General features: G+C 37.9%; 1 protein-coding gene across 2 annotated transcripts in view; it reads left to right on the plus strand.

Moving 5' to 3' along the window:
- Positions 1–24570, plus strand: part of CTDP1 (CTD phosphatase subunit 1) — a 115734-nt gene that overhangs the window by 47278 nt on the left and 43886 nt on the right. For both annotated transcript variants that reach the window (XM_074146295.1, XM_074146296.1), the window contains exon 11: positions 3689–3851. In XM_074146295.1, coding sequence (XP_074002396.1) covers positions 3689–3851 — 163 coding nt within the window. The remainder of the gene's footprint in view (positions 1–3688; positions 3852–24570) is intronic.

The following is a 24570-nucleotide window of genomic DNA, read 5'->3' on the forward strand; positions in this document are numbered from 1 at the left end:
TTACAGATGTTTCGATTAATTGGGTCAACGTTTGGTGTGACAGACATAGATCTTGCCATCACGCTCAGCTGAAGAAACTTGAACACCTGCTTTTTGCCATGGCTATTGCCACCTGAGCAGAAGGGTGGCAAAGGGTTTGTAGCCTTCCTAGAAGGGAAGGGAATGGAATGCAATGCAATGCCATGCTGCTCGATGGCTGCTGGCGGCTGGCAGGAGCTCTTCTCTGAGAACAGGATGGATTCCTCCTTAAAAATAACCTGTGTGTCAGAACTTTGACACTCCATGCGTATCTCAACAATTTGCATTTTCATATGGAGGCGGTATTCTACAAACGTTACAGTAAACACTAGAGTTGTAACAGATCATGAGATGTGTAATGTGGCGTTGTCCAAAATAATGCAAATGCTAATGGCATCTTGGACTAGAATAAAGTAAAAATATTATTGCAAGTTAAATTCTAGTGAAAGCTAATAATACACTTAACAGATGAAGCAAGGCTTAAAATATGGATGTAATTTACATGTGAGAAGGCAAAAGTGGCACTCTGGTTTTAAATAATGCTAAGACGCACCAAATGTTTGCTTTGAAAAGGCGTGTCGAGCAAATGTTGGTGGCTGAAGCAATTCTTTAAGATTTATATAAATTAGACTTATAAAATTTTTGTCTTAATTTACATGTTCATTGTTACAATATTTTTCCTATCTAATGCTATCAGTTTTGTTATGACAGCAATAATACTAGTTAGAAAACTGAAATCATGAATGAAATTTAAATATTTTTAACATTTTCATGATGGTAATGCTACTTTAGCTTTTGCCCTGATGCTGTATCAATGAAAGTGCGAAGATGCTTGTTACTTCCACAGATGTTGAACTCGCCCTGCATGTGGTGAGTTCTAGTGCACGTGCATGTCCTTGTGCATGTGAGACTGGCAAGCACCAACCAACCTGTGCAGGGTTGAATGTGGTGTTATTTTTTTAAAAGTGCTCATGAATCTCATCTGAATAGAAATAAATGTCAACTCCTGCATTTGTATGTCTTTTAAATTTTAATCAACGTAACAAGCAACTGAAAATGTAAAGCCTGAAAAATGCCTTTGATAAAATAAAAATGTTTCTTACAAACCTTAAAGAAGTCTTTTGTTTTATATTGCTTTTTTCAAACATTTTGAGAAGTCCTAGTGTTTCTAATCTAGTAGTGGTTGGAAAATACTGGGGGAAAAAAAATCTGACAGCCTTTAGAAGCTCTTAATACAGTTATTTTACAGTTAATATTTGTGCATAATAATGTGGTCAAGGATGATGTCACATTTTATTCTTGGGGGGGGTGTTTTATTTTTATTTTTTAGCAATGGTGGAGTCTTCAAGATTAACCTGAGACTTTAGTATTTCTGCATATTACTGCTTCATAGTAAAGAAGCTCATAGCTGTGCCTTGTCTTGGATGCAGTATCTCCAGAATTAAACCGTCAATACAGTCTTTATTAAATAATGATGCAAAATAATTCCTGCCTTTGTCACTCGTTGAGGTGGGGGTGATGTTCTCTAAAGTGTTCAAACAAAGAATATAAATAAGAATACAATGATAAAGAAACTGCAAAAGGAGGAGTTCTTGCTGTCATCAGTATGGTAATGTGTTCTTAAAAACACTTACTAGATTTATTTCTAGTCTAAGAAAAACAGCTATGCCTACTACATATAACTTGTGTATAATTCTTGGCATGGTGGAGCCTGTCATGTTTTCAATACTGTTTGTTGTGTAAGATGCTTATACCTTTTGGTTTGTCATTCTCTGTTTTACTAAGAACGTAAATGAGATCACCCTTCTCTTGGCTAGGGTACCTACTAAAAAGGTGTGAAAATCTCATTTTAAAGATCCTTTTGGAAAATATAGTGGAATGCTGTATTTTTTTTTCCCTCTTACACCTATGAAAATCATTGTCTTACAGCAGTTTAATAGGAAAAGAAAACTGTGTGATCTTGTAAAATAGAAAGCATTTACTAGAGAGGAAAAAAAAAAAAAAGAACCAACAAAACACTGTCAAACTGAGGTGAAAATCTAACAGAAGAGTTTGGCTAGTCCATTTCCCCAACATCTAAATCGTCGTTTGGGCTTCATAGGAAATTCCAGTGTACCGAAGTGACAAACTTTGAAGGGGAATGTTCCTGCTTTGGTGCTGAGCTGATGCTGAGCTCTCTTTTGCAGCAGATTGCTGGGCTACCCAGCATGGCGTGTTGGCTTGGCTCTCTTCCCCCACCGCCCCTAATTCAAAAAATTAATTCGCATCTCCTGCGTCTATACGTTATAAGCCCTCAAAATGAGCTCAATTCACAGCTTTGTGTGGCTTTCAGATTTCATACGCTCTGGGATTGAAGTAGTGATGTAGAAAGTTCATGAAAGGAGAAATGATTTTGTAGAACCTTACATGTGACTGGATTTACATAATTTAATAATGGGGTTGTTTGGGGTGGAGCTGGTGATATAAAGCTGCTTCTTGAAAATCCAGGCTGGATGAGAAGCAGCCATCCTGTGCTGAAACTCTTCTCACCAAAGACCACTCTACCCTTTTTTTAATCAGCACCACCCTCTGAAACAGCTTGATGGTGTCTCACCTGGCAGTTACAACTTGAAACGGCTTGTGATTTCAAATGCAGCCACTTTTATACTTGCTTGTGGTAATTATTCCCCCCCACACACACAATATTGTGGCTTACGTAAATAATTTGTGATCCATGAGCTTTCTGACCTGAGATCTTTGAATAGGATTCTGGTGGTGCTGAGCTGCTGTAATGTGTTCCAGGAGGTTAGTGTAACAGCCCAATGTTCATAGTTGAACGGTATTGTGTAGCAGTTTTAGCTTCTCCAAGTCTTTAATAGTTAAGTGATATTCACAGAAAAGTTACCTAAGAAAAGTAGAAGCATCCTGATACTGCTCTAGATCTAGTCTATCTTTTTATTACTATTATAAAACAATTCTCATGAGGTTATGATTATTTTATCTATTTTCACAACCATTTTGACATTCCTCTTTGTATCTGCATGTTCTGGTTAAATACAGTAACTAACAAGGTAATAAAATACAAACTAAGAGAAAACACTACCATATTTGAATACACTAGCCAAAAAGAAATAGGGTCTGGTTTGCATCTCATCCAGGCTTAACATCTGGGAAACGTCTGAAGACTGAGGCTGCAGAGATGAGCTTCCTATTTGCAAACCTCTTGTCTTGTAAGGTTGAGAAATAGAAAAGTATACTTTGAGGCTCAAGAACACAAGCGTAACATAGATCAGGAAAATATATTAGAATGTAAGGATTGTTTCCTGAATGATAAATGCGTCAAGTGATGGACAAACTCCGATTGAGTACAAACTTTAAAGTATTCTAAAGGCAATGCATCTGCAGCTACTGAAACTCCTGGCCTCAAGAAAAGTTTGATGGTTCCTTACAGGAGCAATGGGAAGGCAGGAGAGCGAGTACCTTGCCAAAGGTAGAACAAGAACTTGAGCCATCAAACTGAAAATAAAAGCAATCATTGGGAGACTTAATTTTTCTTCTGTTGATGAACCCAGAACCCTATTCAGCAAGGTCATAGATATTCAGCAGTCATAAATTGTTTATAAGATTTTATTTCTAGACAAGTTGTAAATCAAGTAAATGTTTCTTATGTGGGACCCCTGAAATTTTTCAGAGTTGTTCAACCACATCAGCAGCAGATGTTTGAAGAAGACCTACCAGCCAGTGAAAATGACGAGCAGCCTGGTCCATCGAAGCGGAAACGGCAGCCAAGTATGTCGGAAACAATGCCCCTGTACACCCTATGTAAGGAGGATTTAGAAAGTATGGATAAAGAGGTGAGCTTAACTAATTCTGACAGGTTTCTAACATAATGCTTGTTAGTTATGTGTAACAGTTTAACTTCTGTTAAATCGTGCATGTATGTGAACTGACCTTTGTATGCCATTACAGTAACTTGAAATAAAAGCCACAGCAGACTGTGAAGCACAGTTCAATCTAAAACACAGTTATGTTCTGCAAAGCGAGCTTGAATTAAGGAATGGGAATACTCTTGTGTGAAAGTAGGACTTTAAAAGTATAGCTTTGTGACACAAAACCTGTTACCACATTTGCTGTGTTGCTTTGCCAGGTGTCACTTCAAAATTTCATGTTTAAAGTAAATCTTCAAATGTTCTGGACAAAATCAGTGGCGGGATGGGAGAAGAGGGGTCTGTGGATGTAAAAGGCACAGGCTGCAGAGAAGATCAAAGAGCTGAAGGGGAGCATGGGGCCTCATTATCTGTAGATGTGTAATTGCAGTGCTGTTAAATCGTAGCTGTCATGGTTCTGCAGGTGAAGGGAGCTTTCTGTCACAGTGTGAACTGTACTTTTTTCCATACGAAAACGCATTATTTGAAATTCATTGTGGACCTCCAGCAGCTGCTTCTTTTTCACTTCTCTTCATGTGCGCTTTTTGCAAATGAACCACCACCTTACATAATATTAAATGATACATAAAGGAAAAAATACCTACCACTGTAGGCTGTGTTTTCATGAATTCATTGCACTCTATGTGACTTTACTATAAAATCTAGTGACCCTGGAACTTAAATGCATCTTTGATCTTAGATCATTCACTGGGGTGGAGACAGGAGCATATAACTTGCCAGCTTCTGGTAGTAGGCTGATTACAAGGTTCTGACCATAACAGGCCTTGAGAGTTATCTTCAGAAAATATAATAGAAGTGTATAATAAAGTATAGAAGTGTGTAATAGAAAATATAATAGAAAGAAACTGCATATTTCACCAAGGAAAGAAAGAGTTTATATATTCAGCATAGAGTAATTTTGAGATATGCTGTTGCTTGGGAGGTTCTAGAGGAAGTTTGAGCTGGTATTCTAGGGATAAATCCAGTAACTTTCAAGCACTGTGATGATCTAATCGGAATTTCAGATGTGTGTAAGATTTTGACTTTACCCATTAACTCTCAGATTTGACGACTTTTGATTTCTTTTGCTTTTTGTTCTAAAGTATTTTAATCTCAGAATTTCATAAGAAACAGTATTTCTTGTCATGATGCCGGTCCCTGAATCCATCTGTCTCTTCCTTCTGTGTTGTCAATGGTACTTAAAGCAAATTGTTATTATGGGTTGTTTTTATGGTTTTTGTGTACTAACATTTTTCTAATGGTGTGGCTTTTGGAGAACATTAATGAATTGCTGTTGCAATGTTGCATTGGGCCAAAAGAAGGTGCATGTTTTCCAGAATTACTGCATTAAGTATTTATTGTTCTGTTTTTAAAGATATTATTTTGGAGCTTGGTTAAAAATCTGAGTCTTCTGGCACTGCTTGTGATTGATTGCTCACTATGCTGATACAGTTAGACCAAAGAAATTAAAGTTTTCTACCTATCCTACAAACATCTTAAATTACGGTGATTTGTTTTTAAATTATGCATAAGCTATATATTATGTTTGGAAGCTAGACTACGTGAACTTCAGAACAAATGAAGCCCAAACTCCAATGGATTTTCTTTTTCAGAGTTGACTTAGCTTTGTTTCCAGGAGCATGATTTGAGGTTCTAGTGGCTGCCAAAAGATTTCCCCCACTGGTGTCTGTTCCCACCTCTGTCTTTATTAAATTTATACCTCTCTGATCCTCGGGCAGCTGAACCAGTAGAAACTCTTCAGTTGTTTTTTTTTGGGGGGGATATGTTTTGGGGGTTTTTTGGTGGGGAAGGAAGGTGGGAGTTTCTGGTATTTTAGCTCCTCAACGTGGTTTGATCAGGGATCAAACGTTAGCACTGACATGGTGAAGAGGGCACAGAGGAGGGTGAACTGGACACGGTGGTATCAGCAGGTCATCACCTCCTGGGAGGTGACTACAGAGACAGCTAAGGGAGACTAACCTTTGTGGACCTTGGGACTGCTAGCTTCACCTCGGTAAAGATAATGCATTCATGTACAAAAAATGTAATATAAGTGTACTCCCACATGCCATAAAATCCTGGTTTATTACTTATGAAACAGGGGGAAGACGTGTGGTAACGTAGTCCATAAAATATAAAGTTTAGTGGAGCATACATAGGAGATTCTGTAGTTAAGAACGTTACTAAATAAAGTGAAAATAAGCTTGATAAGCACTGCCTGTTGGTGCTCAGTTCCCTCTGGTGACACTGTGACTAGTTTAACGTCCACAGAAAGGTGTTTGCCCGCATCTCATTCTTTCTCAAAAAATGTTAAAGCGTAAGAACCTTTCGCAGTGACATCACTAAGAAGTGTGAGATTTCTGCTTTCTGCCACAAAACCGCTTTTGCTTCGTTTATATCCATTGTAGTGGCTATGGCAGAGTACCTTGGTGAAGGAGTCTGTTTCAGTCACAATGGCGGTGTCTTGCTCCGCAACTACAAGTGCTGGTGCTGAGATTGTTGGGGTTAGGAGAATGTGGTCCAAGAAAAGTGAAAGCAAGTTACAGTGTGACTTTGCTGCAGTGTAACCCAGCCAGCTGCTACGTTCCTGCCCTTGAGCCGCTGTTGATAATCATGGGACCATATGGCAAGCCAGTTCAGGGAGCTGGTTTGGTTGGAAAAGATCACTTTCCAGGGTAATCTTCATGATTACCAGCTGCCTGAAATAACTCACAATTGCCATTGCGTGAGTGCTAGTGTCGGGAGCAGGAAGAAGATAGAAGAGCTGGGATTGAGCAGCGAAGGCAGAACTGCAGCTTTCAAACTGCACCCTCAGTATTTCTGCTGAATTCCCTGGCAAATTTGGATAAGGATTTTTCACAGAATCACAGAATTGTCAGAGCTGGAAGGGACCTCTAGAGATCAATCATCTAGTCTAACTTTTTACTAGATCAAGAGCAGTCTTTTAGCGTTAGGCACTGGGGTGGTTTTTTTTCAATGGAACTGGAAATGCGTTTATATGTACTGCTTCTGTGGACATAATAAGCGATAACTAACTCCTTTGCGCTTAACATTGAAAGGAAATCTTGCTTTTTCTTTGCAAAAAATCTCTGAAAAGGCCACACAGCCCCAAGCAAATGTGGAATTTGCATGTAGTTTATACATCAGAGAATTTTGCTAGAAGAATCAAGATGGAAGCCAATAAAGATAATTTAATTATGATTTATTCCAAAATTAAATCCCTTTCCATCCTTAACCTATTTAAACATCTGTTTGTTGCTTTTCTTAGTAAAAAAGCAGTATCTGTTCCAATATTCCGTGGGGAAGAACTGCCATGGATAGGCATATCTACTAAAATTTGATCTTACATGGATTTTAATCTTCTCGTATTATTTTTAGCAGTAGTTGTGGATAGCTATGGATACCAAATAAGTCCAAGGAAATTGATAACATCCCAGCTATTGGGTTACAGTTTAAGGTTACTTAGCCTTTTGTATCTTTTTCAGTGCCAAATATCTAGGAGACCAGATCCAGCGGTAATTTCTTTTCCCTCTGACATGAGGGACTCTTTGAACTTTGGGAAAGTGCAAGAGCAAGAGTATTCGATGTAATAGGATTGCTTTTCAAAGGGCAATTGTCAAATCAGAGTTAAGTGCATAAGGAACGGATCCCTACTTGGGAAATATACAGCCTGCTGATGCTGCTGCATCATGTTTAAAAGAACATTTTCCCCCTTTCTTTTCTGTGCTAGCGAGACACAGATGCTTTACAACTGATGTTGCTGTGTGTCTCTGCTAGGGAATGGTAAAGGGAAGCAGAATTAAATGCTGCCAGGTAAATTACTTTGTTTATAGTCATTTTTAAAGGCCTGAATAAATTTTTATTTCTAAATAACTTATCTGATATATAACCTGCAAAAGATTACTCCATAAAAACGCTGTTTCTATCACATTGTAGCTAACTATGCTGTAATCTTCCTGGTATGTTGCTGGGTTCATCAAAAAGCAAGGATTGAAAACCATCTTTAAAGAGGAGGTTTCCAAACAATTAAATGCAGTCAATAATATGGAACTAGAAATATCTCTTGTCCATAATACTTGTTCTAGCATGACTTTTGTTTTCTCAAAACCAGTAATCACACTTACAGGGAAGGTATTTAGTTTTCTGTTCATTGACTGTAGGAAAGTAAGTGTTGCAGAAGCAGAAGCCTCTCCTGTAGGGGGAGAGAGAGCTGGGTTCTCTGCAGGTCTTTCTGTCCCCCATCACAGCAGGGGTTCGCTTGCCCCCCCTGCTTACCGTAGAGGCGTAGGACTGTTTGTTATATGCTTTTGGTGCGATTGTGTGGCATCACCATCGTTCCCCTGGGCTAGGTGGAAGTGACTGACCTACCAGTCACTACAATGTTGTGCAGATCTGCTGTAGTTTACTGACAAAAACCAGAAAGTGGAATCCAGGCTTCAAATGACTCTATTCATTTCCAGAAATAAGATTTATGACCTAAAGCAAGTTGCGCAAAGGAAGGTAATGGCATACAAATCATGTGAAGACATACACGTGTCTTTCCATTCATAATTGATTATCTCAGTACGTGCAGTTCTCCTTCCCAGAGGTTACTCATGGATCATCTTGTGAGGATAGTTCCTCAGAATTCATTGAGAACCATTCCTGTGTACTCCTAGCATATTGATCCTTTCTGCATTAATATGATTACTTATATGTTTAAAGATGACCAGCAGAAATTACCTATGATCAATATTTAATAAATTCTTTCAGTCTTGCTGTTTTAGAAATTGATTTTATTTCATTTAAGCTATTAATTCCTTTTTATTAAGGATGGTTTTCTTCTGAATTTGAGTTCCTAAATGATATTTGGAGAGAACCTTATGCAACTGGGCTAGTATCGTGTACAGTTACCTAGTCAAGTTGATCTAATCTTAACACTGTCGTGTCCTGTGTACTATAAATAAGCTGTGTTTTTACGTGCTAATTGCTTCCTGATGGACATTGAGTTTGCTTTTCTGTAAAATTTAATCTTTCCTCTTAGATTTCTGTCGCAGACCCAATAGGTGATTTTTTTAGCCCTGTGCATTGTCCTAACTTCTTTTAAAATGTTTAATTGAATCAGTTTTATACAATTGTAAAGATTTTCCCTTTCATAATTGGTGTCCCTTTCATAATTAGGTTGACATTCTTGTGTATGATAAATCACTTATCCACAAGATAAGTAAGCAAGGTCAATTCTTCTCATTCCTCTCTTCCTTTTGGCCATAAATTATTCTTTTGTCTGATGCTTTAAGAGCTGTGGCTGGCAGTATATTTCCTTTATTTTTAGGTGCTTTCTAATTCACTAGTCTGTGTAAATTGTAGAAACGTGTAGAAAGATTTTAGGGTGCTCCCTTGTATTATGGTAGTGACAAAGGAAAAAGAAATTACTCTTGTCTCTCTCTTTATCCTTCCCCCCACCTGAATTATAAGCCTGTTACTGGGCTCAAGATCCTGTTCTCTCTTGCTTATATGTAGGCTGCTACCACATCCACGGTAGACTGGAAGTAAGAGTAGAAGACAACCAGCCATAGGTGCTTATATCTGTCGCTGTCAACGCTTGCAGGACCTGTCTTGGGCAGATATTCAGTACAGGCTTCACTGATGGGAAGTTCAAAAAGGAACTTCCAGTAAGGCAGTTAAGATTTCCCTAAGATTTAAGTTCAGTAAGGCAGGAAGATTTCTAATTATGTTCTGCAGTGCCTTCTCATCCAAGATGGCCTGGGGTTACTAATGTCCTGGGAGAGCTGTGCACACGTAGTCTACTAGTTGTATGATCTTATGCTTTTGTGTTTATTACCATGTTTCTGTCAGGCTGTTTGAGAGCAGCGTCTGTATCTTGTCAAGTGTCATCATCTCTGCCATCTAAGGTAAAATATGTTGCTGGTTTAAATTCCTCTTAGTTTGGGGCTTGGGAGAGGGGAAGAGAGGGAGTGAATCTGATACCAGTCAGACCTCCAGCTTTCCCATCTCTCGCTTCAGTTAGCGGAGATGCAAAGATTCCTACCATTTGGCTGGATGCGTACTTAGCAGCTGCAAAGTGAGCACATTGCAAAGGTATGTTCTGTGCATCAGTGCGTTTAAGTGTACAGATTTTTCTTGAGCCTAATGAACTACTTTCACATAAAAATGGTTCCGTTGATTTGGTACATATTCTGCACGTTCTTTTCCTTTTAACTAAATTGGAATTTATGTGCCATGTATAAAGAGTGAAATGACAACATTCTGCTCTTATATAAGGCCATTTTGTCACTCTGCGTTTTCCTTTCATCTAAGCAGATTTATCCCTTAATTTCTGCTTTGTATTTTGAATTAGTGGCTATACCATGCAGTGAATTAAGAGGCGGCGGTTTTTTTCCTTCAGTTCAGTAAAAGTTATTATCTCAGTAAGTGGTTAGCCTCTTGATTAGTTTAAAAATACTAATTTCATGGGGAGGATGTGGTCTCTAGTGCAAAACAATAGTTGCCTGGGGCTCACTTGGACGCTGCATTTCACATTAACAGTTCTTTGAATTTCCACAGCTACATTTCTCATACAAAATTTCTTCCCTGACACATTAATGGGTAGCATGTCATAAATTGTAGAGATGCTAAATTTAGTTTGCAGCCTCTTCTTATAAATTGTGGCCTCTTTCGAAGTTAAAAGAATAAGCCTATGTGTACCCTTGCTGTTGTCAGTGATTGTCACCCAGGCACCTTGACCATTGGAAGGTATGAGGTCTGCTTTACAGTTATTAGACTACTTGTACTTGAGCTTTTAAAAAAAAATTCTTTGAGGTAACTGTTTGTGAAAGTATACATATGGCGAAGTATCAAAGCTAAATGTGCTACTTCTCCTAAGTTTTTGATGAGACAGTAGGAGCCTGTATGAAAACAATTTGTCAAAACATCTTGTGAGATAAGGGGACCCAAAGACAATTTGACTGGCTGGCCTAGGTCCCTTGTGGGCCATGGTGCTTCACGGTGGTGTCTGTGGCCCTCCTCACCTACAGCCCTCCTGTCACCTTCCTTCACACGCCGTGTCCCCTCCGGCCGGCTTCTCCCAAACGGAAGAGTGGGCAGTGTGAAAGCTGGAGAAACTCCAATTCTCCAGCCCTGTCAGCTTCTTCCTCGTTTTCAGTGTGGAGCGCTTATTACCCAACGGCTTAACGCAGCAAGACTAAATGTGTCGTTTGCTTGCTTTCACTCTGAGATTAGTTTTCAGGAGAGAAACGCCGGGGCTGTGGTGTCAGGAATCAGGGTGCTGGTTTATCTTCATGGAGTACCTGCTGTGGTGTGATGACTGGCACCATCCCTAGAGGTATTCAAAATGGGTTGACATAGTGCTTAGTGACATGGTTTAGTGATGGTTTTTATCAGAGTAAGGCTGATGGTTGGACTAGATGATCTTAAAGGTCCCTTCCAACCTAGACAATTCTATAAGTCTATGACTGGCTGATGCACCGGTAAATGTTACTTTGTTTTGTAATGAACATATACTAAAGCTGTTTTAAAAGAAGGAAAGTATTTTTACTGTTTTCCCCTCTTTAAGACTTTGACATTCACCTGTCTCTAATATGGTTAAATAACACAGAAGTAATTGAATGTTAAACTATTATAATGTTAAAGCAATTATTTCACCCATATCTCATCTGATTAGTAGAGAAAATTGAGTAAGGTTGTCCAGTACTATTTTTAATAGTTTGGCAGTGGGAATCAGTAGCGTAGAATTAAAAGGGATCAGCACAGTGGGGTGGAGAAAGGAAAGAAAAGCAGTTAAATAAAGCTGGATGTCAGTCATTTATTTCTGCCTTTCTTTATATGTTTTGCTTTAAAGAATTCATTTGCCACTGGAAAATAGAAACAATTCTAAAAAGTGGCATGTATTTCTATTTATTTTTAATCACAGAAGATATAAACACGTTAAAAAACCCACGAAGCAGTATTGGTCGTGTTTAAGCTGTAAGTAAATCATCCTGACAAGAAACATTGACGTTCTGACTGTCATTCAGCTAATTGAAAGAACACTAAAAGAAATGCAGTGTGTATAAGGCTAGTGAAATTAGAATGGATTGTCGACATGTGAAACGTATTTCCTTTTTTTTTTTTTTTTCAGTCTGGTATTTATCTGCAGACCATTAGTTTATGCACTAATTGCATAGAGCTGATTATCTGCTAGTTTTTGTTTATCAAGAGGGCCATCATAGTCCAAGCTTGCCCTAGCAGCTTTTCTAGGTGTTTGTAAAGAGTTGGGTTTTTTATGTAATATCATGTTTTACCAGGAGACAGCTGATTACCAAACTAGGAAAAGGATTTTTTCTAATTTGATACTGTCTCAAGTAGGCAATCAATTTTGGACAGCTTCAGTTTTTCTACACAGGTTGTTCGAAAACATTTAACCCCACTTTCTGGTGTAGTTGGACATCTTATTTTCATTTTTAGACTTATTTTTATGAATTTATTTACCATGAGGGGATATAGGAAATACATTGGAACCTTTTGGCATTCAGATGGCATGCTGTATAAATATCTGCATTTTGTAGATAAAAATGGAAGCTACCTATATACAGAAGGATTAGTTTGATGGCACTCATGACAAGTTGTTAATTAAAAGGCGATATTATTGTATAGAATCTTGTGCAGAATGAACATGATCAGTCAAATTCTTGGCTGGTCAGGCTATTGTTAGGAGAAAATAAAAGAAAATGTATGGTTGAGACTGATTCACTTGTATTATGCCCATATATTTTAACAGGTAATTTAATCATCAGATAAGTACAAATTGTTGTGCTAGAATAGATATTATTAAAGGGCTGCACCAAATAGACATCAACTAAAGAAGCAGTCATGCTTAATTCAGATCTGGCCTCTTTTTGAGGAATCTGATCAAATTTATAGTAATGAGATTGCCTGAGTTTTGTCTGGATTTCCCTGTTTATTCTATTGACAGTCAAAGATAGATTTGATTTACTTGTCAACAAAGATGCTTCTACCATCTTACATACTCTTCATGCTTTCCTGATGCAATCAACGCTTGATTCATATCCTCTGCGGTTCTTCCAAAGGGGTTCCCAAAATTGTTTCATTTTAAGTAATTCTGGGTTTTTAGAGGATTTTCTTATAAGTTATTGAGAAAAGTAGCTGCTTTTTACATGTTGCTATCGTTCTGCTAAGCATAGAGTAAAAATGATGCAAAAATGTATTAAATGTAAGCTCTGTGTGTTTGTTTCTGCAAAAAACTACTTTGGCTTTTAAATTACGCCTAGTTATATAGCAAATGCGTTATTCTAATGTTATTCTATGAATGAATATGAATTTCAATTTCAATGAAATTGAAAGTAGATCTATAAAGCTTCCACCTGTAGAATATATGCACAAGGTGTTTAAAAAAAGTGACGGTTGGTTATTCTATAGGGAAGAAGACTTTTCCATAGATTCTGTTTGGTTTTCCTACCAATGCTGACAGTACAGTATGTATCTGCGACATTCCCTGCTTGGCCTGAGTAAAGAGAAGCTGTAAGCCTTTTCCAACTGTTTGCTTGCTCACTGAACACAGGGGCAAAACCTCTTTAAATAGAGTTCAGTCACCTCATTTTAACATACGTGTCTACCTCCAAATTCTAAATCGAATGTAGCTTAGGCTGTCAACACTAATTGGCCACAGTTAAGAATGAGTTGTCTGAGCCATGTCAGACAATTTGCAAGCTGATCCCTAACGTAATTCTGAGCAGCTGCATATAGGACCTGATTGAGCCTCGTCACAAGTCTAACATGTTTTTACATTTAAATTTGAGCTGTTATTCCCTGTGAGTGATATTTAAAGGTTTCTCCTCAAGTCCTGGTCTGTCTGAACTGTTTCTTCATAACTTTTTGTTTGTTTTGTCAAGATGCCCTGATACTTGTATTTCAACGTAAGAATAAATATAACTATGCAATATAGCGTAATATATGTTAGGTGCTATGGAGTGTTAGGTGCTATGGAGAATCTTTGCAAACACTTGCATAATGCAATTATTTACAGATTTGTTTGCAATTCTGGGATTATAAAAATGCAAGTCCATTTTAGTGACACAAAGGCCAGGTTTGTACCATTAGCCTTTAATCAGCTGTTAATGATCATTGATCATAAGGTGACTTATTTTGTAAATTGAACTTATGCATAATTGCAACTGTTCGCTTCCAAGACATCTGTGCGATAAAATATCTTTCCTTTGCTTTGGTAGTCTTTGTTCTTGTCAGGCACCAGTGTCAGAGAGCACTGAATATTGCTGCTCAGCTCTGCCTCTCTGTGATAGTCCTGCAGCTGCGAGTGTTCCGGCTCCTGTGTCAGCATCACCAAGGATATTCCCATTCCATATACAATTTTGAGATTATGAAAAGCTGCAGAACTAGAGCCCCCTACTGATGTAAAAGAGTCCCTGCTGCAATGCAGTCAGAAAATGCATAATTACCTGAATGGCCATGCAGCTATAACTTTTTCATGTCCACAGCACTAGTATTAATTTTAGGTTTTAAGAGAATGTCATTGTTACTCTATATTGTTATGTTTTTTGTGTATGAGCTGGCAATATCTCTTTGCCAGGCATCAGCTGTAGACAATATTCTTTGCTACTTCTCATGGCAGATATGATGATAGCGCTTTCTCGGAGATGAACACAGACAGCTGTCTATCTCAGATATTTTAGTGCTCCAGCATCAACCTTGCTTCATCACAGAGATATTGAGGACTGGATACAGCTGGCATACCACAACGCAGAGATCATATCAGAACCTGCATAATATTCATCGCCTCAATATTGAGCTTGTTGTAGAAGCTGGCCACTCTTCAGTGGCTGCTGGGCTTATCTTTCACTGTGTTTTGGATTGTGGGGTTTTTTTCCTTTTTTTTCCTTAACTTGTTCTGTGCCTGATTCTGCCTGTTGAGTGGGCTGGCTATGCAGGACACTTGCACATACAGAGTGCTCGTATTTCTTCACTACTTCACTTAAAAGATGCATGTTTGTTTATACAGAGTCTTTTTGCAGTCCCATTGCCCAGTTCAAGCAGAAACTATTTCACAGCTGACCTGTCTTTGCTGTCATCTTTACATTTCCAGTAAAGCAAATTCAGGAATAGTTTTCGCCAATGCTCATTGCTTGAGGTGGCTTTGTTCGCTTGAGCACATTGATAAATGTCTCTTGGCTCTTGTGATAATGAGACCAAGCTAGTCGGGCTTACTTAAGAGGGGGAGGTTCATTGACGACCAAGCAGTGCTTCATGAATCCAGCTGATGTCTGGCAATGCTAATGCTAAACAGGTTAAAATTAGTAAGTCGTGGCAGATCCAAGATGACTCTGCTTATAGCTAGCTTGGATCAGGGTGTGTTTATTAGCTTGTTCGTAGTATGCGTGAATAAATCTATACTGAACACAGCATATCTGTGTCTATATAGGAGTGTTTTTGAGCTAGTAAGCCCTACTGTATCCCGATTGCTCTACACAGCTGTAGTTTAAGTTCCTTTGCAGCTGTGAGACCTGTAGAAAACCTGCACTTCCAGATAAATGAAAGCAGATTTTTGCCTGTCTCTTATTCTCACCTTAGTATTTTAGTAGGCTGTGACTTCTGAGAAGTTTTATATGATGCTGAACAAGAAGTTCAGGAGTTCAGCCTTTGAAATGGAAAAAAATTTATTTTTTCCAGAAATACGTAGCAATGAATATTTATTCAGTATCTCGAAGTGAAAGATATGTTTCAGATAATCTTGGGATGGTAAAACCTAGCACTGTGCTAATAGAGTTGTTAAAACATCTGATAACAAGGATTCATTGTGAGAAAGCTCTGAAACAGTTGAGATGCAAAAAATATGGGGGTTTGGTCTGCATTTTGTGTATACCTGGAACTCTTTGCTTATGCTTGTAATATATACATTTTCTCTTCAGGGTCAGGATTATTTGGGTTCTCGTATCTATTGGAGTAAGGTCCATAGCTGTAACTGTTACTCTACAAAAACAATGTTTTCTGATCCTGACACTGTTCAATAACAGACAGCATTTCAGAAGTTTGGTGTTTGTCTCTGAGCTGAAGCACATTAGAGCCTTAAATGTAAACTAAATAACCTGTAATTCAGGTTTAAGTGATTGGAAATCAAGCTCCTTCCCACTCTTGGATTTTTTATTTTTTTTTTTTTATGGAATAACCAAATGGGTTAAGCCCTAAATGGTTCTCAGAAGTTTTCAAGGATAATGTGTACTTGCAGGTTGGCTGCAGCCTTTGGGGCTGACTTGAAAGAGAATATGTGAATAAGTATCCGATTTTCTCTTAAGAAGTGCAGGCTGCAAAAACCTGTATTGCTTTTCATATGAAAAGAAAAAATGATTATTTTAAACTTCTTTCACCACTTCGGCAGGTGTTGCCAAATAAAATAGTGAGCATATAGAGAACTGTCCCGTTCTCTTTTTAAAAATAATTGGACAGACAACAAGTTGGATTGATGGAGGAAACCTTGCCCATACCTGTTCAAAGCTGCCTCTGTGTGTCAAGAAACATAATATTAACTGGGCCAGAGTGGGAGTGAGTTTTAGCAGTAGATTACACTTCAACCTAGTCTTTGTTATCTAAGAATCCTATTGCTTTTTAGGTTTGGGCAATCAATACACTATCACTACAAAATGCTCATGAAGGTAAACACCGTAGTAGGCGTGTTCAACATCTATGGATTTTTCACTTTTGTGTTTTTAAGTGGAACTGCACAAGAGGAGAAGCTGTCAAGAAGGCACTTGAACATATTTTGATGATCAAAAAATTGTTGTAAAATGAAGCTTACGTCCCAAGAAAACTTGCTCTAAAGAAATGAGGGGAAGCAATATGAGTAGACTAAATATTTTTTTAATAAATATTTTTATGCTAAGTGATTTGTACACAATTTTCTATTCTTTTTTTAATAACATAAATAATATAAAACTAGATTAGGAGCTCAAAAATTGTACAATCCCTTGATACTAACATACTGATACTGTGCTGCCCTCAGCACTTCGTTAGCATCTTGCTACAGATGACTCCCCTTGGCAGTGAAATGTGTCAGAAAAAATCAGTCGGAGCCCAGGCGCTGTGCCCTCTCAAATTGCCATGTGTCATTTTTAATAGTATATTAGGATTTCTAACTTAACGTGTCAGTGGTATTTTGTGATATTATTTAAGCACCTTTTGCAAGCATCCCTTCATTAACAAATTAGATTAATTTACGTTACTAAAAAAAAAAAATCAATCTTGATCACTAGGCTGTGCATGTCTCTTGTTAAATCTCTAGGAATACGAAGAAAGGTATGGCTGCTTCTGGCAAAACTGTGCCTCGGTTAGTAGCCAGGCTAACAGTTCTTAGGAGAAACTTGCAAAATTGCAAAAAAAAAAAATATGCTTTCTTTTAATGTAGAAAGGATGGTGTTGAGAACCAAAAGTATCATGATACCGGCCTGTTTTAAAACAAGGGTGAACAGTACTACTCTAACTGTTCATGACTTTTTAACATATTGGTTAAGGTTTACAAGGTGGGAGCTGTATTGGTGCATGTTTGCAGCAGGCTGTAATCCCTGAAGCTACCTTTTTTTGTTTAACAGGTATGGATGCTTCTAGTCTTTACCAGGCCTTTTTGTAAAAAAAAAAACCACATAGCCTGTTTCTGACCAGCTTTAGTTTCATGAGCTGTTTCAGCAGAACACATTTTAATTTAAATTTAGTGATCCAAGGAATGAAAGTTAATCTCTAAATGAATTATATGCGAAATAAATCTCATAATAGCTTTTCTCTAAGGTTTGGTAATATTCCTTAAGTTGTTTACAGCAATTTTTTTCCCAATCTATCAAAGTAGATATAATAGCACTGCCAGACTTGATATTCTAACCTGAAGCATGCCTTTGTCAAAAACAGGATAGTACAAAGACAGTTTTCAGTGTATGGAGATTTAAACAGAGGGAAAAAAAAATGTGGGTTTTTTTAATTATGAACAAGACTAGTTTTTGTTACATTTCTGGTTTTACTGATTCACCACCTGCTCAGATGAGCCAGTGGTAATTGTGGTAGAGAACAGTAAAATCTGCATTTGAAGTGCTTGAGACAAAGGGATGTTGAAGCACATGCATAAATGCATTATGTGACTCTAAAAATCAAGTCAGAAATTTGAAAGGAAAAAATGCTCTAATGCCAAAGAAAGAAAACAGAATAAACAGAACATGAAAGACAAGTTCTTCTGAGGTTACTCAGAAGAAATGGGACTGAGTTATATCCCACATTCTCCCTTAAATTTCGTGTACTGAGGGATGACTTAACCTACTTCAGACAGTTTATCCTTCCAGTCACATCTTTGTAGAAGAAAATGGTTTGTTTCGAAGTGACTTAAATTCAGCCCAAATATCTTAATACAAACTTTGTGTATTGTAGGAAAGTTTAATTATTGCATGCATTATGTCATAACATTGCCTCTTAAAGCGTGTTAAAAAAAAACTTGCTAGCTTTTTTGAAGACATGAGTGGTAACGTCTTGCTCCTCAGATAACTGTTCCTAAACATTCAGGTGGTAAGAATAGACATAAAAACCTATTCAATTCATTAAGGCAAAAAAAAAAAAAAGTGAAATGGAAAGTTTTCATATATGGAGGAAAAAGTTAAGATCAAAGATAAGTTCAAAATTGTTAGATAAGCTAACGTATTTGGAAAACATTTTCCTGATGTCAAACTGAGTGGATTCTTTTCTATCCAGTAAGAAATGGCCCTGTGCTGCAGCCTGTGGCTGCTTACAGCTATGGAAGTTACAAGAAATTAATATTGTTAGCTCACTTCATAGAATCATAGAATCATCGAGGTTGGAAGAGACCCTTGGGATCATCGAGTCCAACCATCTACCCTACTCTACAAAGTTCTTCCCTACACCATATCCCCCAACAACACATCTAAACGGCTCTTAAACACATCCAGGGATGGTGACTCAACCACCTCCCTGGGCAGCCTATTCCAATGCCCGACCACTCTTTCTGTGAAAAATTCTTTCCTAATGTTCAGTCTAAACCTACCCTGTTGGAGCTTGAAGCCATTCCCTCTCGTTCTGTCATTAATTAACTGTGAGAAGAGACCAGCACCAACCTCTCTACGGTGTCCTTTCAAGTAGTTGTAGAGAGTCGGCCAAACTTAATAATGGACTTGGAAATATTGGAAAGAGGCCCCAAGAAATGTATGTATCTAGGCCCCAAATGGTTGGTTTTTTCCTCCTATTTAAGGTCTTGGAGCTGAGCTATACAAGTGCTGCAGAGTACACCCAAGTAATCTAGTCCGTGAGGTTTCAGCCTGTCGCTCCTAGTGTGCTTTCTGTGACCACCCAACTAAGCTTGGAGAGGAGGAAAGGGTCTTACTCATCCCTGTCTCACCACATCTGCAGTTGTTTCATGGTATGCAGCTGTTAATAACCAGATAAAGTAATACTAGGCAAACCATGAAAATGGTGTAGCAAAACTAAGCTCTCCGGTATAGCAGAATGGAACAGCGTTACTCGACTGAAAGGCTGGCTGCTACTGAGGAGGCAGCGTTCCCCAGGTGCGAGCAGAGGGTTGCAAAGAACCCCAGGGCAGACCTCTTCCTACTGCTGGCTTTTTGTCTTACCTAAAGCCAGAACTTTTTGTAAGTAATGTTCTGTAACAGACTAAAAACACATTCTTTTTTTTGAAGGGTAGCTGTAGATCATCCTCTTACTCACTGGCCTTTAGCTCATGTCGTTGGAGCCTTCTCTGGAATTTTGGCGTGGATGTTTTCTGCAGTCTAAAATGAGGAATCCTTGCATTTAGTAGCCAGGGAGCTCTTATTTCTGTCAGGGTATCATTTGTTTTAGAAATGGTGCAACCAAAGAAATGGAGCCTGCCTCGCATAGGCTCAGGCTGTCCTTCCTCTCCATCCCAGTCGTAAGCTAACGTGGGGTCCAGGCAGAGCTGAAACGCTATTCTTGTTTTTCAGCGACTGCTGTCAAGTCTGTCCTGCTGAATAGGTGAACAGCTGTATTCTGGCCATAGGTACTGTGGTAATTTTGATTTCATTCTCAGACTTCACCATTTTTAAACAATTGCAATGTAGATTTACAGGCCTATTACTATTTAACGAACTCTTGGCAGAGGCTTTCTTTTGAAAACAGAATAAAGGAAAGGAAGATTAGAGGTATGGATGGCTTTTTAATTGGATAAAGCCATAGCTTCCAGGCTGCAGCGATGTCACTGACTCAGGAAAGCTTTGGAGAAGTCATTGTATTATCTCCCTTGAGACATTTTGTCCTCAGATACTTTGAATTAAAAAAAAAATCATTGTGGATTTTACAATTAGTAACTTTCAGTCCATGCAACTTTATTTTACAATTCAGAAATTGGTAGTTAGGAATGGGCTTTTTTTCTCTTTCCAACATCATGAAGTGTTACTGACTTAATTGAAGAAGGCAATTTTCATTATGCTAATAATAATGTTAATGTTTTAGAATCGTTAAGTCAGCAGTTGAGGCACCCTAATTACTGAGGAAAGACTTGACCTTGTGTTTCATTTAGCAGTTTCGAGTATTTGTCCTACAGATCACAAGAATGTTTACAAAGTTTCTACTCAAATCTAGGCATTGCTTTCCAGATGGGAAATTCGAAGATATTCAGAACTTCTAAATGGCATTCTTTGAAGGGTTATCAGCCTCACTTGATCGTAGTCAAGGTTACGCAACTAGTGTTGCGTTTTAATAACAAGATTGGTATGTGATCTCTAGGTGACATTTTATTTAATTTCTAGTTTAAGTATTAACTGCAGTAGTAAAACCCAAATTGTGCAGTTGTAGTCACAGTTACCTCACCTTTTAATTTGCATGTGTCAAGTGGTCAAATCAATACGGGCAGCCTGTTAGATTCCTTTGGTTTTTTTCCCCTGCAGTATCTGCCTTCTAGGAGCACGCTGTATTGCCCACAATTAAAACACGTGCAGAGTTAATAGCGAGTGCTGTGCAGCAGAGTTATGAACCACAGCTACTGGGACCGCCGTTGCCACCGTTCGTTCCCCAGCAGGGTCCCAGGGCAGCCTCCAGGGATTGTCAGTGGGAGCTCCTTTAAGTAACGTCCACGTGGTATTTTTAAATGGCTGTTTTTCAAATTTGAGCATAAGCAGCTGCACCCAGCTTAGAGCCAAGGCTTAAAGTTGTGGGTTGGTTTTTTTTTTTTTTTCCCTTACTTAATTGCTTTTCATCCTAAAACTGCCAGGTCTTTACCAGAGGCTGCTAATATTTCTACGTGCAGTTCACTAACACGCTGATGAGCAGAATTCCAGACCGCGAGTGCCAGGAAGCACACTTTACAGGTTGGGTTTTGCTCCCATTCTAAGGGCCTGACTTCTAATAGAAATCTGTTCACTGCCTAAACAAAAAAAAAAAAAAAGCTATCCATGGATAATGCCCCTTGGCAGAGGAAAAAGGCAATCACCTCCCACTCAAAAATATACCATAAGATTATTTAGAAAAGCAAAGTGCTTTTCCAAATATGTATTTAAATAATACATTTTGAGAATGAAGATCTCTTATTCTGGGACTTTTGCTGCTGAGCAACAAAGCAATTATGTCTTGATTATTTCATTAATACTGTTGTATTACAAAAACACAGTAAAATGTTTTCATGATTCCTTAACTGCTAGTGAAGAGACTACTGACTTTTTTTTTTATTATTTTTTTGAGGGTGGGGATGTCTTTTCGCTGAAAGGTAGAGAGAAACAAACAAAAAAGTGTGTTTATGACTACAAGAAAGAAACAAGAATAATTAAATATTGTGGATGGTAAAAATTATGAAGAAAAATAAGTTCCCATATTTGAAACTAACTGGATGTTCTGAAAGCTTGTCATAAAAACCATTTTTAAACTTTGCATTTTTTTCACAACGTGAATAACTTGTTGTCTGTAATCATTAAGATAAACTAACTTGAATTCAGGTATTTTTTTCGCTTTCTATAAAAGGTTTGTTAGCTTTTGGAATTTCAATGGAACTGTCTTTAAGTACAACTGTTTTCTTTACACTCAGGTGTTGATATTGTTCTTTTTTGCTATTTGGCTTCACTAGAAATTAAAAAGATTTTATAGGTATGTTGCTGAACTCAATCCCTTTTATCAAGGACATGAAGTCACACAAAGTCACAGCCTTTTTAAAAGACACATAAAAACTAGATTAATGCTGTATTCAATAGAAGACAAGTCAATGTTCTAATAGCCAGCCATTGTAGAAACTTTACTTTGAGATATAAAGTTGCTTGTTTTACGTATGGGTAAAATCTGTATTATGCTGTTTAGCAGAGAACCAAGCAGGATTTGAAACTGAAGATGGCTGCCTGAAAAAGTTAAATGACCCTGTGGTTGACATTCTGCTCGTGAAGGTGCTTTATCCGTCCTGTCACCACCTCTCACTTCTTTGCAAAAGTGCGGTTTTATGTGCTAAGGGGTTAAACTTTCCAAGTCAATTGCACAAATCTCATTTCTCCTGCCACTCTGTTGCTAAACTTGGCTTTACTAAATACCTAGTGCATGAACAAGCATTTGTGAATATGTTATAATAATAATTTTTCAGGCAATTGTGTGTGATCTCATTGTCAGCAACAAGGCAGCCTTGCTTGAACCTTTCGAAGAATATAACTTCTTTTAAAAAGAGTTCTCATTCTTACCTTCTTTGACTGTGATACTTCGCCAGGGAATTATTCTCAGTGACCCGTGGGATTCTCACTGGGACAGTGTATGGCTTGTTTGCATGTTCAGAAGAGTTGCTTCCAAATTACATGTACCTTTCGGCTGCTATCGAATCTTCCAGGGCTGCAGCACTGTGGTAGAGCACTGCTGGGTGGCCTCTTGTAAAATGGATTATGGGAAGATAACTGCACTTTCCTTAGAGTTATCAGCACTGTATTAATTCCTGCTAACCAGTCAATAATGTGGAGTTAGTAAACTTTTCACAATATTATTTCCTCTTTTTGTTTTTTTTCTGCTGACGCAACAGTTTTCTTCTCATACCTCTGTGCCGGAAGGTTAGAAAGTTCAGTGTACAACTCCAGGAAGATGGAGCCACCACTCTCTCTGATTTGATTTGCCATCTAATACTATCGTTCACCGTTAATTTCTCAGGCTTAGAAGTGCTTTTTTTAATTTGTAATTTTTAACATCACTTTTCCCATCTACTTGTTCTCTGGCTTCTCGTTTTAGTGTTGTGTTAAAGTTCCTGAAATATCCTGCTGATTTTTCTAACATTTCATGTAAAATATATGTAAAAACTCCACTGATGTACTAAAAAGCAATAATTTAGGACAAAGCAGAAGGGAATGTTGGAAGTGGAGGCAGGGGTAGAGATTATAGGATCAAGTGGAGAATTATGGGAGCTTATAAAAGCAAAGCGCTCTGTCCTCTAGGGAAACTTTTCATATTCCACAAACAGCTTACCCACCAGTTCTGCTGGAGAAACAATGAATTACATGGAAGAGCATCTTTTGGCAGTATTGCTAATGCACTGCAAAGCAATTAGGATGTTAGCAGCATTTGGAAGGTGCCCATGTTTTAGGGACGGCTTTCTAATGCAGATGTGGCTTAAGATACTTTAGACATAATTGAGGATAGAATTTAAAAGTGCTGTCTTTCCTGTTCTCTGCCTGTTTATGCACATCTACTTGATAATTTTTAAAACACATGCAGTATGTTTACAGCCTAGAGCAGTTTGTGTCCTGTAGTTTAGAAGTAACCTGTAAGACCAAAACACTAGCTTTTTACTTTTCTTTTTTAATAACAAATAAAAAAATCTTCATATAAGTCACGCAAGTGTGTAGATCGGTCCCAAAGAATGTTTTGGTAAAAAGAGAAAATGTCAAGCAAAACCAGCCCCGAACACTCAACTGTTTTGGGTCTTGGGAACAGTCTTGAGCACACTCAGGATTTCAGGATTTCAGCAATGTATTTAAGTACATTCAAAAAAGGTGTGGTATACATTTCATGATTAATTTTTTCAAGACTACCAGCCTACTACATACAGTTTGAGATATGTGTTAAAAGAATTTAGTCTTTGTCACGTTTACATTAGGTGTATATAATCATGACCAGAAACACTGAGAGTCAGAGTTATTCAGCTAATTGAAAGAACAGTAAAAGAAATACAGTGCAGATAAAGCTATTTAAATTGACATGTGAAACCTCTATTTGCCTTTTTTCAGTCTGGTATTTGTTTGCAGAGCATCAGTTTACCCACTAATTGGATAGAGCTGGTGGTCTGCTAGCTTTTATGTTTAATAACCACTAAGAGGGCATCATGGTTCCTGGCCCCAGACATGGCAGCATTTTAATTTATAGAGAGCGTGTTGAGGTAATACCATGTTTTACATGGGATATCTGCAATTACTGGTATACCTGGTCATCTTAAATTCATAAAGATAACTCTAAAATGAAATTATGTGCCATGGGGGGAATATAAGGTACATATCAAAACCTTTTGACACATTCAGATGGCAAATTGTATTCATGTCTGCAAGTTCCTCCAAAGATGCAATGTATTCAGCACAATCTCAAATACGTGTTTCGGAGACACAGGCTTTACACTGAAATACAGTTGGTTTTTATCTCTGATTAATGTCAATACTGGTTCAATTGTTTCCATTGC

The sequence above is a fragment of the Numenius arquata genome, chromosome 4 (assembly GCF_964106895.1).
Source record: "Numenius arquata chromosome 4, bNumArq3.hap1.1, whole genome shotgun sequence".
Taxonomy (NCBI): Eukaryota; Metazoa; Chordata; class Aves; order Charadriiformes; family Scolopacidae; genus Numenius; species Numenius arquata.